The 19,870-nt window shown below is 24.5% G+C and overlaps 1 protein-coding gene across 2 annotated transcripts in view; it reads right to left on the bottom strand.

The window, feature by feature from the left end:
- The window catches only part of LOC105735530 (protein fem-1 homolog CG6966), a 28,522-nt gene that overhangs the window by 1,765 nt on the left and 6,887 nt on the right, over positions 1–19,870 (bottom strand). The window contains exons 1-8 of one of the 2 annotated variants that reach the window (XM_012486837.3): positions 8,199–8,916; positions 7,768–7,815; positions 2,201–2,360; positions 1,717–1,917; positions 1,340–1,591; positions 856–1,012; positions 331–757; positions 16–222 (exon numbers count right to left, since the gene is read on the bottom strand). In XM_012486837.3, coding sequence (XP_012342291.2) covers positions 16–222; positions 331–757; positions 856–1,012; positions 1,340–1,591; positions 1,717–1,917; positions 2,201–2,360; positions 7,768–7,815; positions 8,199–8,243 — 1,497 coding nt within the window. In that variant the 5' untranslated portion in view covers positions 8,244–8,916. Of the gene's footprint in view, positions 1–15; positions 223–330; positions 758–855; positions 1,013–1,339; positions 1,592–1,716; positions 1,918–2,200; positions 2,361–7,767; positions 7,816–8,198; positions 8,917–19,870 lie in introns of those variants that run through there. The other variant, XM_012486836.3, reaches the window with a different exon arrangement.

Raw genomic sequence — 19,870 nt, forward strand, 5'->3', positions numbered from 1 at the left:
AAATCATTAACTTACATTTCTATCTTTGGCATTTATTCGAACTAATTCATAAAGCGCTTGATGTAATGCAGTATATTCTGCAGTATCTTTTTCTGGCATTTCATGAGTCAATAAACTTGCTAGATGCAAAGTAGTTAAAAGAACTTTATCCAAATACACAATATCACGTCCACGAGTTGGTCCTTTATCCATCATTTGTTTTCCCAATTTCACTTCCAACACCTAAAACAATATATATTAAAAATAATATATTGTAATATAATATATATAATATTATATTTGCAAACAAATAATAAAATTTTATAATAATAATTTATTTTTAAAACGTACAGCTTTCTTAAATACTCTAAGAAGTTCTTCTCTTTGAACGGGCGGCACTCTTCGCCCTGTATTTATTTGTCTACCTATCATAAAGCTAAAAAGTTCGGTAAAACTAAAGAGTGAACTTTGAGTCATTGGATCGAGTGGTTCCAGCATACTCTGCTGCATGTCCAAAGCATAATTCCAAAGTTCTATACAACGATTGAACATTCCACCATCTGCGTATACTGCTCCTCTGTAGCGAATATAATAACTAGTATCGGGATGAGCTGGTCCTAATATTCGTTCTCTAATTACGAGAGCTTGCATTCGCATTTCATCTGGATCGTTTAATAATCCATTTAGAGCATCAGGGTCAGTAATTTCTCGTGCGAAGTCGTAAGCAGCTACAACGGGTGATGGTGGTGGTTTCGGTATTACTGGATCACCTCGATATCTAAAATACAATATTAATAAATATTTAAATAATCTATAGATATCATAAAACGCATAAAAATTATACATAAAGAACAAATATATAAAACTTTTATAAACCTCTCGTCCATTGCTTGTTTCCAACATTCAAGTGCTCCCATCATATCTCTCTTTTTATCTACGTATGTGGCACCTAATAATTCCAATGCATCTATACGTTCCTTTCTACTTACTAAATTTGGTATACTAATAAAATATTCGACAATGTGCTTATGGCCTGTAAAATCGAAAAGATTTTATAATAATTAAATGCCATAATACACTATCGACTAGTTATCAATAACTACTTCGATGATTACTAGCTTCAAGAAAACATATAATCTCTTACGCATGTGAAACCGTAATCACGTACATAGGAGTTCATACGTTCTCTTAAACTTAGTTGCTGACGATCTAATCTTTGACGACTAGTCGACAGTGCGTAACAGCATTATTTTTAGAGTGTTTCTTCGTTTATATAATGAAACACTCATGTCAGTTAAGCATTAATTGTAATCGTCTTAAGGGAACCTTCGGGGTTGCGCGTGGAACATTCTGCTTTAACCTGTTACTGCTGCCGTAAGGAGTGGTGACATCCCGTAGGAGTCCACGCCCATTCGGGCACCATGCTCGATGAGTACCTTGACGACTTCTAAGGATCCACTTTCAGCGCAATCGTGAAGTGCCGTATTACCCTTCTTAGATTTTCGGTTCACGTTTGCTTTTAAAGCAAGTAGGAACTTGACAATTTTAATATGACCTTTGTAACAGGCAATCATTAAACTTGTATGACCGTGACGATTTGACATCTCAATGTCTGTAATCAAATAACATTATTAATCAAATATTAATTTATATATTAATTATCTCTTTATATATAAAAATAACGTATTATATTATAAAATATTATAATTTTTTTTTTTCCATTTCGATAATTCGTACCTGCACCGTGAGTCACAAGAAATCTAACAATATCGAAATGACCATCGAAACAAGCTGCTCGTAGGGGTGTGGAATGCGTTTGAGTGATTGAATTGACTCGTGCACCATGCTTCACTAGTAATTTAACTAAAGCCAAGTGACCAGCAGCTGCAGCACACCACAGAGGTGATGCGCATTCGATCATCTCGCCATCAAACATCACTATTGAAAAAATTAGAAAACAGAAGAAATAATTTAAATGTACAATTTATCTTGAATATTGAAAAATATTTTACACGAATTAAACTTTATATTCGATTAGATTATTTCATCAGTCTACATTGCTTGAAATATTATACTTCAATTAAATTGAAATATTATAATTCACGTGTGAGATTTATTGACTTTCTATATAAGTTATCCTTGATTTTACTATGATTGTTTAGCAATTGTAATTCAAAAGCTAATGATATACGTAGAAAATATGATAATGAATAATTTTTACCTAAACCAGGTTGATTAACATTTGCCCCACATTTTTCAATAAGATATTCAGCCACGTCATAATGTCCATTACGACAAGCTATAACTAATGGAGTCGTTCCATGACTTTTTGTACTGACTAATTTTACTACCTCATCCTTTTCTCGATGTTCCAATAATTCCTGCAACAGATACATTATAATATATACATTGTATGTATTAATTAATACAATTATTTTGTTTTTTCTTAAAAAAACAAAAAATTCATATATAATTATAAAATTCATATATTAAAAATTAAAAATTAAAAATATAATTAAAAATTAAGAATAATTAATTATTATATTTTTAAATTATTCGAAGTTTAAATGATAGAATTTGACATGAAATCGGCATTTTTAAATTATTTGGACTATATTTAATTTTTCTTATGAAACACAGCCACCATAAAAATATTTATATACCGAAATATCCCATTTTATGAAAATATTTATAAAATAAATATTTTAGAAAAAATGAAATTATCACTGAATTATAACAAAATAAAAAATTCTTTTCCTTTGTTTTTTATCAATAAACATCATTTTAAAATTTCAAATTTAAATTTCTACATTTTAAATTTTCATGAACTTACGTTTGATAGTAAAGACCCCGTGTTGAACCGGTTAAAATAAAGTTTGTCTTTGGATAAACAAGTCGTACTTTTTTAAAATTAATCGCTAACAACGCTCGTATCACTTCAATAATTTGCTAACGAAATATGAATTTTAAGCTGACGACTTAACTTGAATGAATTATCGCGAAACACGTTTGCAAATCCTTTCTTCACGAATAATAAATATGCAAAATGCGTCAATTCCTCTCTTTACGTAGTTACACAGCACACATCGAGATCTGTTCCTTTCCAGTTATGTTTCTTTATCTTTCGTTCTTAATCTATTTCGGTCTCTTTTGCATTTATTTTCATACTCTTTTCGACAAATCTCGATTTGAATCAATTCCCTTTTTACGATCTATTCTTTAATTCAAATTTTTAATCGTTAGAATCACTGTTGGACAATCAAATTTTTATAGTATTAATTAAATATTCATAATAAAAGTAATATCAGGATCTAAATACTTTGTGCTGTCTTTAAATTCTAAATTGATAATCTCTTTGAAGTATTCGTGCAATTGTGCGAGCAACAACTATGAAACTAAATATGATATTATTGATTGAAAGTTTTTATTTGTAATAATTCAATGCGAAAGACAAAAAAGAAATTAAACACCTGTTGACGAGTAGTCAAGATATTATATTCGATGCAAACTTTCATACAATATATATACTCAGATGTCAAGTATCGTCTGCTTAGACCACGTGGTGATTGCACGGTTTTAATGACACAAAGTTTACAAAGAGATGTCACGAAGAAATCCGATTCTTGCGTATCACACGTACGTGTAAATTTACAAAAAGAGTAAAAACTGAGCACAATGTAAAAAACCAAATCTTGGAATTGGCTGATCTTTCGATGTTCACACGTAACAATGTACTTTTCAACTGAACTCTTCAACCGAAGACCAAAACCCCCTTAACTAGCGATTGGACGACCACCACCGTGAACGTGTAGATCCCGTTAAACGAATAATCGATGACATTGGGCTCACGACCAGGAACGGTGAATGGACAAAATGATGTTATATACTGAAAAGAGGAGGAGAAGGGAGCAGAGGGCAAGACTGACTTTTCTCTCTTATTTATTCACTTGGCTCTTTATCACTTCGTCCTCCTTTTTGTGCCGATTTCCTTTTCGTGAATTTTTTTCCATATCCTCCTTCTTTGTCTCCGTTTCTTTTTGGCCCATCATCTTTTTTTTAAAACTTCGCGCCTGTACGCATGCGCATAGAACATTAAATGTAAACGGCACATTCCGTTACACGATTGATCAATATTCTTTTTCGTAGGCCTTGCCTGTCGTTTTTTGGGTCTGCTCCGGGAAGAAAAGTAGGTAATGAGAACAAAAGGCATCGAAACGGTTTCTTTCGTAAAGATTTAAGTACGCTTAACGGTGAACCATATGAGAAAGGCTATTAAATGTCAAAGAAAACGATCTCGAACATTTAATGGATGTAATATTATAAATAATGAAATTATAGTCTCAAAAAGAAAATCATTAGATTCGTTTATGATAGAAAATAGATATTTATATTATACACGTCACAATTTCATAAATCAATTTCATAAACATAAATCAATGTATCCGATGCATTTTAATTTGTAATAAATTGGTATATATAGAAATAAATATAATATGAAACATACATCGCTAAAATAAAATTAATTTTATGATAATTATTTCTTTTTTTTTTTTAAGATTGTGCGAAAAATTTATCGAACTTTTATTTCGTTTGTTTGCTAAAGAATCTTATTATTCTAATTATTAAATACAAAATTATTTTGAATAGAAGAAGACATAGAAGAAGAGAAAAGTTTAGTCAAGTTTTATTTATATCTTTGTCGAATCTTAATATGGAACTTACGTTAGGTTTTTTCTATATGCTCATTATGTATTCAGTTTGATTTTATTTTATTATTCTTTCAGAGATGTTTTAAGTACACTACAGACGTGGCACGTTTTCTGCATTGAAAATAGAGGACATTCCTATTACCTACTATATTTCCATTCTTTACCTCGTAAAATATTACATTCTGTACACTTGCACAAAGTACTTAGATTTTATAACTTTTGCTTTACATTTTATGATTGTTCTCTTTATGAAGAAAAACGGATAATATTTGTTGTGAGAAACGAAAGGTGAAGAATATCTCTGAATATCTAATAATACATAATAAAGTTGAATAACTAAAAATTATATTGAATGGATTATACGTTGTGGAATATGTGATTAAATGGTAATTGTGCTAACTTAAAATTAAGAAGAAATTAATCTTAAAAAATATATCTATCTACAAATTCCAATTTCAAATTGTAGAATAAAAAAAATCATTTTATAAAAATATTTTTAATTATATAATTTTTCTATTTAAAAATCATTTTGAATGTTTATTATAAAAATAATTTTATTATCTTAAAAATTTAATTTTATATATTCTATAATTTTAATTGAAAAAGATTTTTTATCTATAAAGACAAAATTTTCACGAACAAATTGCAATAATTACATAATTTCAGTTAAGAAAAAAAAGAAAAGAAAATAGAAAATTACGTCAAGTATAATTGCTTCTTGGATTATTACACTTTGTTGCTTCTCGACCGAGGAAAATTATGTCAGTATTATAGAATAATTGTAAATTGCATTGATAATATGATATTACAGAATAAGATTCTATGCCATTGATTAGAATGCAAATGGCGTAATATGTTACATTTGGTGAATTATAGTACAATTAAGTAAAAAAATATAGAATAAAATTTTTTTAATTGTGTTCTCTTGATTTACAAAAAAAATAATGTTGAATATGATAGTTATAAAGATAATTACACGGATTTATTGAATGATAAAATAATTTATTCTATGTTCTTTTATTTATTTTTGTGTAAAAAAATCATTTGCTTGTACTGTACTTTCCGATACTGTAATATAAAGTTTTGGTTATATGATTAATGAATATTTCGTAATACTTAATACTATAATAATAATCTGATTATTACGTAAATATTGAGTCGTTTTTTTTTTTAGTTTTAAATAAATGAAGTATCGTAATCTTCTGTATATATAAGTATGTATAAAATTATATATGTAATAAATATATATAACATTATATTATATTGTGTTTTATAACGAAAACGAGACATTATTACTACATTAACTATAATTAGAAATGTATATTAAAAAAATGTTATTTTTATCGTGACCCGTGATATCACGAAGACAATAATTCACATTATAGATTGCAACTTCAGTAACATCAATTCCACCAATAATCAATTTTTTCATGTATATTTATAAATTCATATCATTTTTCTTATACGTATTTTTTCTTTTTTTTTTCATTTCCATATTCAACTATTTCTCTTTTTCATTTTTTCTTTTAAAACTTTTAGAAAATCAGTTTTATTAAAGTTGAATTAATTCAACTATAAATATATCTCGTTTAATCGCTATATTAAAACACGTATTTACATATAGCGAAATTAGGTTAGCTTTTCTTCATTGAAATCGTATCTCTTACGAAATTTAGCACACAAGATTTATATATAAATATTATTATTATTATTATTATATTTGAAAGTTTTATATATATATGTATTATAAATCCATGTTATTAAATTGTATTAATGTTAACATATATTAAGATAAAATACATATATTAAATTTATATTGAAGAATATATTCGAAGAATTAATAATAATTAATATTAATAGAACATCTTGTCCTCTAAAAATATGCATTTTTCTTTGGTATATTTTTTTAATATCTTTCTTTCTTTTTCTCATGCGAAAGTAAATAAGTGCAATTATTTGAAGGTACTCATTTTACTTCATAACAACCAGGAAAAGTAATGTTGAGGAACGCGTGTATAATTGCGGAGAAATTTAAAAGCATAGCTGCTGGTAATCCATTATACACACAAATCTTTCTGTTTTCCGTTAAATAAAATTTTCCGCTTTCATAAAATATTCCCAGTTCCTTAAAATTGTTTCTCGACATTTTATATTATATAAAAACATATGTTGAATATATATTCTAGTCTATTTGATATATTTTGAAACCTACTTTTTTTACATGTTGCATAAATAATCCGAATACATAAGAGATATTTTCTATAATCTTTCTACTCGATTACATGATTCTTTACGTAAAAATGATTTTGTCTTTTCTGAGAGATAACTCGTTGAACGATTTAAATTAATATATAAAAAAGAAGAACCTTAAATTAAAATTTTTAAAATCAACAGAGAATTGAAAACTGATAAAAATTTAGTTTTTTTAACTTTTATATTCGAAAAAAAATTTCTATTAAACTGAAAAAACTTCAAAATATCACTTTTCTTCAGATATCAAAGATAACAATCAAAGATAATATTAGTTAAATTTAAAGACAAAATCTCCAAGAAAATGAAATTAATTGTATTAATGAGATTATTTGTATAAATGACTTTTTATTATAATTCAATTATTTTTTTTTTTAATAAATTTTTTTTATTTATGCTTAATCATAATTAATAATCTCTTAAATTGTGTATATGATAACTTTTGATATCGAACGATTATGTTGATCGAACTAAAATAAAGAAATGAGCTACTTTTGATTGATGACTTTAATTATGGTCGAAATGATTTTAATTTGATTGATATTGCATTTAAACAATCGACTATTAATCGTTCAATCAAAACTTGTCAAATTTAAAATTAAATTTTATAAATAATTTTTATAACTTTTTTAAATCACACTTATATTTTCAATTGAAAAGTATGAAATATATATATATATATATATATATATATATATATATATAAAGAAAGTATGTCATCATTGAATATCGTTTATAGTAATAAATTAAATTATATAATATGGTAATAAATTAAATTATATATATATATATATATATATATATATATATATATATATAAGAAACTCACCCGTGTAAAATAATCTTCATTCACCTCGTACTCCATTTTGTCGTTCTCCTTTTCTTAGACACAATTAACGAGTTTATTTTCCGTTCACGCTTTTTAATACGTTTCGATCAAGCAGCTATATATATTCGAGTGATACGAATCGATTGTCGTAATTCGAGAATCACGTGATATTATAAGTTATACGATTTTTTTACATAAAATATTCAATCATTTTAAAATAACTTAATTATTGAATTACATATTTTAATGAAACATATAAATTATAATATAACGATTCATAGATTAACATATTATTAATATGAAAAAAATTCAAATAATTCATATATTAAAATTTTTGTATAAATATTGATTGAAAGATAAAATAAATAAAAAAATTATAATATTTTTTCGAATATAAATAGATGCTTATTATAATATACACACTCGCGTACTTGTTTAACGTCAAACGATATTTTGAAAATATGGCATTCTATCATTGTTCGAACGCGAGAAAGGAAGCATTTTGAATGCGCATAACAATACGATGTACAGTGTGTAGTGCGGCGAAGTTGACGATAAAATTGAACTTGGATCGTGTGTGAGAAAATCGAAACTATATAATATATGCTCGATCGATAATCGAAAATATAAACCGACAGATAATTAACTATTGATTTAATTTTTAGAAATGAAATAAATTTATGCTATCTTCGTAAAAGAAAATGTCACTTGCTGAAGCTTGTCTAAATCGTCACTGTTCGTTCAAGACTTCCCTTGAGGTGTGTGATCGCAAGATTCTAGCGATCGATGTAAAAGAGTAGGAGAAAGAAAAACATGTAGTGAAAGAGGAAGAGAGGGACCTTCTTTACCATGCGCAGGATTGAAAAAGAGGTAGTCAGTTTGAAGATAAGAATATGCATAAAATGCGAGAAAGTTGGTCCTACGTATCGATATTTATGCAATAGTCTCGACGATCGTAAACTTGTTCATGCGCCAGAACACCTTCGTGTACACTTTCTAATTGTTCTTCCTGATCAACTCTTACCGACTGTTATGTAACATAGGTTAAGTCAGAATGTATGCAAGTTATGATGTACATACATACTTATATAAATTTATCTCGCCGATCATTCTGTTACATCGGCTTTAACATCCGAGTTCATTGGAACGAAGAAATTTGATTTTCCGTACTAATTGACTGACATAGATTCCTTGGAAACCTGATTTTTTTATGGATAATTGAATGATTATCGTTTATTTGAAATACAATTACAAAATATTAAAAAAAAAAAAAAAAAAAAAAAACTCGTATCATAAAATAAGATCTTAAATAATTAAATAGCACTTCTTAAATTATTTAAAAAACATTTTTAAACCTTCAACTATGATATACTTTTAACATACTTCTTTTTGCATATTTCTTATAACAAACTTTTTTATATGAAATTATTTTTATCATATAAATAAGTACGTTAAGTATAATCTAAGTAATATATATATTTTTTTTACTTTTATTTTTTATAAAAATTTTTTTCATATCATGATAATTAATTTTTTTTTTCAACGTAAACATCTATAATGAGCTATGCTAATATTTATTTGGTAACCTTGAAAACTCCTTAAAAAACCTATCAATTTTAAATTAGAATTTTAAATAGGATATCCTCTTAAATTAATGGATATTAAAATTCTTGATATTTTATTTCAATACATAAGTTTATCCGTTTCGAAGAAAGTTTTTTAACCTTTATTATGTTATTATCAATAAATCTTGACATTAAAACTTAGACATTTCAATGTTTCATAATATTAAGTTTCGCAAGCTCAACTTAGTAAACAATATTCTTCACATGCATATGTACTTATATCCTCTTCTTTAGATAATGTGAATGATGGTAGCAACGTCGTTTTCACATCTTAAGAATGATTTGTGCAAAGAGTATAGTTTCAATCGTGTTGATAACGTTTACTACAATGTACAAGCCAAGCCTAATCTCTTATCTAAATATTTTTTAATATTTTCATATTAAGTTTTTCAAGATCATCATTAATTAAATTTAATTACTACTACTACTATTAAAATTAATTTCAATAATCTTTATTTGAAATAGATTGCATAGAAAAAATTAATTAATATTTTACGTGTTATAGACGATAAAAACTCGATCGAACTATTAACAGTATGTTAAATAGACGCGATTTGCGTCACTAGAAAGAATTACTCTTTGAATGTTACACTGCAATGCGTCACGCTGGTGGAGAGAAAAAGTATCTGCTATAATTACGTGATCGAGTACGGTATATCGTTAGTTGTGTAACGAATCGTTGAAGTGCAACAGGTATCACATGTATACGTCACATGTATTACGTATAACTTCCTGCGGATGCAAATTCTTTGCGTAGGAAACATCATATGCGGGAATTGCGTAAAATGACACTTGTTTCTGACATAATAGCGAAAGCAAGTTTTTTTTTTTTTTTTTATATATGGAATAACTTGGAATAATTTTAAAACACTTTTGGTGAAACTAGTTAACATTGATATTGGAAACATATAAACGAGAATTGTTACGTATCTTCGGGTATTTAGCCTTTTTTTCCCCTCATTCATTTATTTACAACAAGTATTGGAATATTTGAATAATAATTAGAACAAATTGGATAGAATGGATTTTTTTTTTTAGCACAATTTCTTTCTTTATTAATCATTTCTTTCGAGATTTTTATAAATATATCTCGCAGTAAAATTATAAATGTGAAATTTTAAAAGAAAACTGAAACAGTTAGGATATTGAATTATGAAAGAAAAAAACACATTGGGTGGTACAATTCGTGTATAGAATGATATTATACGAGATTGCATTTACTTTCCAAACAAGTTATTATTACAACTTTCAAAAAAAATATTTATAGAAAGTATTTATAAAGAGTGATAAAAGTGATAAAGTTTCAACAATCGAATCAATAAGTATTTTATAACTATATCGTGAGACGAATTATTAATAATTTTACGTAATACGTATGTATAACAATAAAAATCATAATCTATAATCATAAATATTAATAAAACGGTTTTGAATTATCACATATCTATTTCATGAATTATTATAATGATGATTCTCTCATTAAATATTAATAATAATATTATCAACAAACATAGATCTTATACAAGAAATATTATCTATCCAAAGTTTATATTCATTTCATTATTTTAAAAAAAATCCATATTACTTATTAAAGTTTTCATATATAAAAATTCCATGAGAATTGCTATCCATATTCTTATCCATTTATTATTATAATAATAATTTATTATTCAAAGATTTCTTATCAAGTCGAGGATCCATTCATTCAAAATAATTATAATTATTGTTTCAATATGCCAGTAATAAACAAATAATATAATTGTTTTCGCAGTGTTAGAAATGATTTATTATGTTCTTACTATTCTTCACATTCATATTTTTATATTTTTATATTGTTCTTCATATATCATATACTGTTAATATAATAAAACAATATGAATATGAATTTAAAGTTGAATATGAATTCTTATCATATTCAAAGTAAATAATTCAAAATATATTCAAAGCAAATAAGATAATAGACTCGTTATATTCTTCTCTAAAAAAATATTTAACGAACAGGATAAATCGAATTTTATTTCTTTGTTTTTCCTTTTCTTTAGAAATGATTAACGAATGTTGGAATAATGTAAATTTTATTTCTTCGTTTTTTTTTCATTTCTTAGAATATATGATCGATGCAATTATAAACGTATAAGTAGTTACAAGAAAGGTCGTTACACTGAAATATAATTTTCCTTTTTGCAATATAATAATCCAGCATGTAATATTAATACACAGTATAAACAACTCACAGTATATTTTAACATGATGAATATGACGAAGAAAATTTATATTCAAAATTGAAATAAATATTCAGAATTTTATTTGAAATTATAATTTGTATACATAATCGACATCTTAAGATGACAAACATATTTCTTATTTCTCATTAATTCACGTAAATGATTAAAAAAAAAAAAAAAAAAAAAAGATAGTTCACAATCAAGTATACAAATAGAATCGTTAATAAAAAAAGTGCACTTAAAATATATTCGTTTTAGAAAGTACATATTATTGTAATCGTTGAAACATTGTGAGATAGTGGAAGAAAAACAAATGAATATAGAATATATACTTATATATGTACATTTTATTACTACATAAATATTCGAACAAAATATTTTGCTGACTATTATTCGTCAATTTTCTAAATATTCATGAAATATGATTTCACGAGAAGATTAACAATATCGATTATAAACTTTTTCTCGATGATCGCATCAACATTATTAAAAAATACTTACATATATATATATATAAAAGAATCATCGAAAGTTTTTGATTTTAATTAAAAAAAAAAAAAAAAAAAAGATATGAAAATAAAAATCTATTCAGATAATTCACAAATGAGATGATTAAAAAAATTCATAAATGATTTACGAATGATGAAAAATAAGTGACTTTTATATTAAAACGTAATATTTTCAATATTTGTCAATGAATTTAAAATTATTCGTTTTATTAAAATTATTGATTTTATGAAATTTCGAAATAATTTTGTTTTTATATAGTCGATAAACATATTATTATTCGTTGACTGAATTATTAAATGGTATTTATAAAGATAAATTCCTTTCAAATTTAATAATTATATATTCATGAATACATCAAGTTAATTTCATTTATTATATATCATGCATTATCATCTGTTTAAATAATGAAGTAAATATAATAATGACAACATTAACGAGATCATGAAGGTTTCAAAAATAAATTCAACTCGTTTTTCCATTTGTTATTTTCTCATAATTATCATATTATTCATTAATTTTTTTCTGCTAAGAAATTGAATGCAGTGAATAATAATTAAATTGATTCTGATTCTAATTTATTGTATTAGATAGATACAATAATTCAGATTAATTAATATATATTACAAGTATCAAATATAAATTTATTTATATTATAACAAAAATATTTATATCTAATCAATAGATACTTTACTTATACTTTACTTATCATTGAAATGAATATATACAATTTAAGAATAGTAAATAAATGTAATGAATAAATTGATTACATAACATATCAAATCAATTATTTATTAAGAATAAGTTTTTATATTCCTCACAAATAATAATAAACATATTACGTATAGTTACATATACAGTGAATATACTTCCAATACTGATAAAAATTATTTTTATTGACTGTGATTTCTAATATATTCTATATAATTACACAATACAAAAATATATATTATAATTATTTTAAAATTTAATATTTTAATATTTTAACACTCACTTTAACACTTATTATTATTGATATTCATCTTCATAATATGATATTATTTTATAACTCATCCAATAAATCGAGTCAATAAAAATAAGTAAAATATAAATAAATGATAACTTGATAAAATTGTTCAAAATTCTTCTCGATTTTTATCCCTAAAATCTTTCTTACTTTATATTCTACATATATACATTAATTAAAATTATTTCATTATATAAATAAAATATATGTATCATGATATATTTAAGATAACTATACGATTGGTAAAAAATTAAAAAAAAAAATTTACATATAACAGGATTATTCAGATATTATATGCATTCAAGCATATAATAATATAATGTCAAGAAAATAAAATAAAACTTAAGAAATATAAATAAATAGTTATAATTTCCAGGTCATTGTTAAATATCAAGATGAAAAGATCGATATATAAATACTTTTTATACCTATTACTTTTTTTTTTTTTTTATATTTTGCAATATTGTATTAACTACTTGTTCAAAATTAGAATGAACATGTAAATCAAATGATTATCAAGTGAAGTATTATCAAGTTGTTGATAGAAATTATTATCGCTGCATTTACATTGAATTTTTTTCGAATGAAACACGAAAATTTAAATGGAAATGTTGTTCAAGCCGAATATCTACTGTGTATTAATAACAATCGCTATGACGTCTGTTATTGATCAGAGGAGGAGAATTAATTAAAGAGAACATCCTGAAAGACGTTTCGAATGAGTAATGAAAAGATGAAAGTTTAAGGCATGAATAAGATGGTTCATCGTGAAGGAGATAAATAAATTATGAAAGATACGTTAAACGTAATTAAATAAAAGTAGAATCGAGATTAAAAATTATAGTAAAATCAAGTTAGAGATAAATGAAGGCACGATTAACTAAGAAACATTATTAACACTTCTTTAAAGACAAACTTTGTTAAATTTGTCAAAAAGTTCAAACGAAAAATTTTCAGACTTTGATAAATAACGTGGAACGGATTATTTTCAAATCTCTATTCTCTAGAAATTTTAAATAATCAATTGTATATGCGACAGAAAGATAAATGATAATATTTCCATCAAACAAAATCATTGTAAAAATTTCCCTCAATTTATTATCTTTTTATGAATAAAATATACAGGAAGAAATTTTAACGAGTTAGGATCTCTTTCTTAGTTGTTGATTTTCCATATGAATAAAAGTACTTATATACGTAGAAAATCACGGAATATATAATAGAAGACAGTAAAGGAATACGAAGAATTCCAATATTTCTCTACAGGCAACGTCTTTCCTGGTTATGCCTCCGACTCACACTATACGTATACGAGTAATATTAGAACGTGCCACGGGAATTGACTGGCGCGTTCCTCGAGTAACTTTTCCACTCTTATCTTCCCTACATCATAGATTTCCATTGCTCAGACAGATTAATTGTAATCTAGAGAGAGAGGGGGGAGAGGGAGAGAGAGAGGGAGGAAGGGGAGGGAGGGAGAGAGAGAGAGAGAGAGAGAGAGAGAGAGAGAGAGAGATGATACAATGATGGAAACAAAGCGAAATGCACATACATACAAGCAATAGTGAAAGTCTTTTGTGTACAATTGCTGAAAATAATCGAGATTTAAAATGTTGAATATTGTTGAGTCAACTATTGTGACATTCTGTAAATATCATTAAGACAAGTAATTAACAGTGAATAGTTGGCGAACAAAAAAAGAATTTATCGTCCGCAAATGGTATTCGTGAGAGTATCAAGACTAAGAAACTGTCGTGAATTGTTCACGAACAGTTGTGTGGATTCAGCTTTAGATATAGTATTTGTGAAAACGCCCATAGCCTGGACCTTATTTGACCACTTATCTGAACAGATATAGTTAAAAATAATAAAATGGAATCGTTAATTCAATAAGTAATTAAAATTTATACAGTTCCATTTTCCAATAAATAAATAAATTATCATCAGCTTAAGTATATAATTTGACTTATTTATATAAAAAGTCAGTATCGGTTAAAATGTTTTTATAGATTAAAATAAGTAAGTAACAAGTGTGAAGAAAATGTCACTTAATATAACAGTTGATGGGGAATTGTTCGTGCATATAAGCTCTTCTGCATTATCATTGCATTGTCAGTGTATTATCATTTGAATTTTTTTAAAACCATTTATGATTCAAACATTACATTTTCTATGTAACACATTATCTATGAAAAATATTGGAAATATATCAATTTGATATTGATCTATAAAGAATTAAGAAGAAAGGAGATATTAAAATTGATTATATTATATTAGAAAAGGACGTGTACAAATTTCAAATTTATATTTTAAGCTTGTCATTCAAAGAGTGCAAACAAAGTGCAGCTGTGTTGACACTTGTTTGCTCTCATAAAAATTTCCAGGAACTTGATATAGATAATCGTTCAAGAATATTGAGAAACAAGCTCTTGTTTAACTAATCAACTGTTCTAACTTGGTCAAAACCGATAAAAAAGAATGAAACGAAAAGTCAATGGTGATACCTCGAACGTGTGATGAAATACACGTTCACGTTTCGTCGACATTGACTAAATAAAGATCTACCGACAACCGCATTGGGAAACTATGCAGAAATGGTTCCAAATATTTCGAATACAATAAAAAACATAAATATACGTCGATATTATAAATATAGGTTATTAAATTTATAATCCAGTTCAGTGACTGTCCATTAAATTATTATCTGTTCTTTTTTTGTAGTATTTAACGGATTATAATTACTAAAATTTTATAATTAACACTTAATCCTAATTACTCGACTGCAATAATATTTTTAAAAAAATAAGCAAGCAAATATGTTATTCCAATCAGTTTTTTTAATTTGAAATCGTGGCTCGTTACGATAAGAAGTGAATTGTTAATAAAAATTATCTTATGTGAATTTTTTGAAACATTATAATATTGATTCAAATTATAATCATAATCATTTGTATAAAAAAAAAAAAAAAAAAGACTTATGAAGAAAATTAAATAAATTCTTTAAGTTATATAAAGCAAGAAAAATATAAAAATAGATTCGAGTGCAAAAATCAGTTAACTCGATTCAATGTCAAGGTACTAGATAAAATCTTCCATTACATAATTACATCAATTATAACTCGAATGGTAGTTATGAGCAAAATGTTTAGAGAATTAAGCAATTATCGTACGAGTATTGAACAATGAGAAATTAGATACTTATTTAATAAGATATCTTATTTCTATAATCACAAACACATACAACATTTGTAACATCTATAAATAAGGAAAATTTTTTATATTAAGATATAAAATGATGAATTTACAACATTCCTTATTTTATACATTTAAAATTCCGATAACCACGACTTTAGATAATTTATCATACATATAATAGAAATAAAAAAATTAAAAATTGATAGATTATATATGATGTATGATTCTTCTTCTTTGTGTTTGAATTAAAGATTAAACATTTTTCTAATTTTATCTCAAATGAGATAAAAATATATATATACATTATACTATATAATTTTAAAAATTGAAAGAATAATCATAAAAATGAAAACCATTTAATATTTTTATATGAAGTACTATAAAACGAATATAAATATAAATGAATATAAATTAAAATTAGAATTTATGTATATAATATATAATAAAACATATCTTAAGATTTCTATGAAGATAATAAATGTGACTTTAAAAAACGAATTTATAATATTAATATAAATTTAAATATAAGAAACATGATTTTCTATATATTAACATAATTAATAATATTAATAACTAGATATTATCTTAATTCTCTTATAATGTTTTATTAATATTCTTACATATATTCAAGGCTAATAATAACTAATAATGCAATATTTTTATTTTATATAATATAACATAAAATAAGTGTTAAATAAAATATTATATAAAATAAATGAAGAAAAAATTTATATAATATTAAAATGTTATTATAGAAAAAAATTTTGTAACAACTTTTTATATTGAAGAATATTTTGGTTATTTTTAGATGAAGTATGAAAATAATTTAAACATCAATACATATTTGCAATTACTCAAAATTTAAACTGAAATTAACAACTATAAATCTTATATATAAATAATTATATTTCATGATGTTGAATCATGAATTTGAAAATTATGTTTCTCTCGTAAAAATGATTGGATGAAAAACGCGAAATACGCTATATTGAGGAAGAAAACATATTTTTGCATCGTAACATAAAGTTATTTTGGTAATTGGAACGTTTAGGTGTTACATATATGCACAAACCTAACCTAGATTTTACATCGTGTTGTCCGCCATTGAGGTGAGAATGTGTCCGTACAAAATGTCTTTCGAAAGCAGCGAAGAAAACATAACCTTGCAACGGGAATTGAATAACTGTCGCTCATCATCGTGATCTTAACCTATTTTGAGATTATTTTCAGCTTTTATGAATTTCAATAAATCTCTTTTGTAAAAATATCTAACAAATACTAATAATTAATAAAATTATTATTATAACGTTTAATTTAATTCTTTATAAATACACTTTTTTATTTCAGTTTAATTTTTCTTTTGTCTAATTTCTGTGAAATATGGTTCGCTTAATATTTTTAATTCAATTAAATCTAATTAATTTGAAAAAATTTTTTATAATACATTTATCAAAATATTGTAAAGTAATATATTTTATTGATTTTTATATTAATTTTTTTATCAAAGTGAATTTTTTTTAAAACGATATAATGTAATTTCTCCGATGAATTTTGTCTAAATATAATATTATTATATAAATGAACCATATATTCGATATTGGCTAATATAATAATAACATACTTTAATTTTAATATAATCTTAATAATTTTGATCTAAACAAATATCTGTTATTCGATTAATTTATTAGATTTACATTTAATTAAAAACTAAATCTTTTTTATATATTTATTTAAATATAGAGAGTTTATTTTGAAATAAAAGTAAGAAAAGAATAAGAAATATTAAAATCAAAAAATTTCCTCTTATTAAATTTATTTAAAGCAATGCAGATAATCACATTTGATTAGATATATTAAAATAATACTGCAACACTTAACCAATCAGTTCAATTGTTACGGTTATAAATATACACGATATTATACATTATACACGAATAAAAAAAAAATAATAGATAAATGAAAGCTTATAATTATTAAAATGATTTAAACGGTAATTAATCAATTGATTATATATAATAATAGTATATGTATATTACAATCTCGATGTAAAGCATAGATTACAACAATTACGATAATTAAACTTATATCATGATATCTTGCAATAATAAGAAAAAAAAGAAAAATTGAAGTCAAGTGCAAAAAATTATTTTTTGTCTCGATTCTATTTGAAAAAAACTGAAAAGAAAATGTGATTAAATGTGTTGCTTATTAAATTTACAAGAGGAAAATTTAAGTATTCTCTGCATATTTTTAATCGCAACGATAATAATATGATTGTTATTATTATTATTATTATTTTTTTTTTTTACATTGAATCTGAACTGGATATCCCTGATATCTTATTCGCTGTAAAATGAGCCGGATTCTACACTTCCTGTTCTACGATTGTGATTGTGGTTACGGTCAGAGTAGTGATTTGTCAAAAGGTCTTCGTGAAATTGAGACATTGAGCGTGGAACAAATTGGTATTAGCCTTGAATCGAAATAAGAATTGAAATTATGTAATATCTCGCATATCATGGATGAAACGAATCTTGTGAAAAATTGACGTAAACATTCTAAGATGTGACTGTTTGATTGAATTGTAAAATATTAACATTACTATTAAAACATTTATTCGAGATATTAATTCAAGATTATCATGATTTTAAAACAAGAAATCAAGTCATTCTTATATATATATATATATGTGTGTGTGTATAAGAAAAAAAATAATCATGTTGGTCAAATTAAGATTAAAATTTGGAACATAATAATTCTTAAAATTAATAAAGTTTAAATTACGTATTTTTTTTTTGTTTATATTATAAATTATTTCGTTTACTTTAACTTTAAATCAATATATTTTTTGATTTTCAGATCATTTTTTCCGCTTCATTTTTTGGTATATTGATAGCTTTTTAAATATTCATTGATAATTTTAATTTGATTTCGAAGTAATATATGATTATACTGATTTTAAAAAAATACTTTTTTTTGTCAGAAATGGTTAATTTATGCTATATCTTCATCAAATATTATGTCTCCATGTATGACACATCTATTTACATCTCAATTATATTTGAGCATATAAAAAAGTTTATATAGTGAGTTAATTTAAATGATTAATATTAACTCAGATGATATAAGTAGTATAAAATTTGATTTAATTGGTTAATACTTATGATCAAAAAAAAAAAAAATGAATAATAATGAATCATATTCGGGAACAATTCAATCGATTAATGATATTAATGATCAATTCTTACAAATATTTGTTATTTCATTAATGGTTAGTTTTTTATTAAAATTTAAGAATCTTGTTGATATGTATTTTAGTAAATTATTTTCATCATATTAACTTATAATATAATGGAAAGTTTGTATAAGAACATTCCTTAAACTTTTTCTCAAAGCTATTACTTTTTATGTTAATTTTCAAATTGATAACATTATTAATCAATTGATAAGTTATAAGTTCACAGATTATGAACAATATATACGTCGACAAAAATATAAAGACACGAAGGTTTTATCAATAATCCAATAACAGAAATGTCAAAGAT

This window comes from Apis florea, unplaced genomic scaffold (genome assembly GCF_048593485.1).
Source record: "Apis florea isolate Af1SG1 unplaced genomic scaffold, ASM4859348v1 contig_2839_pilon, whole genome shotgun sequence".
In the NCBI taxonomy this organism is placed as follows: domain Eukaryota; kingdom Metazoa; phylum Arthropoda; class Insecta; order Hymenoptera; family Apidae; genus Apis; species Apis florea.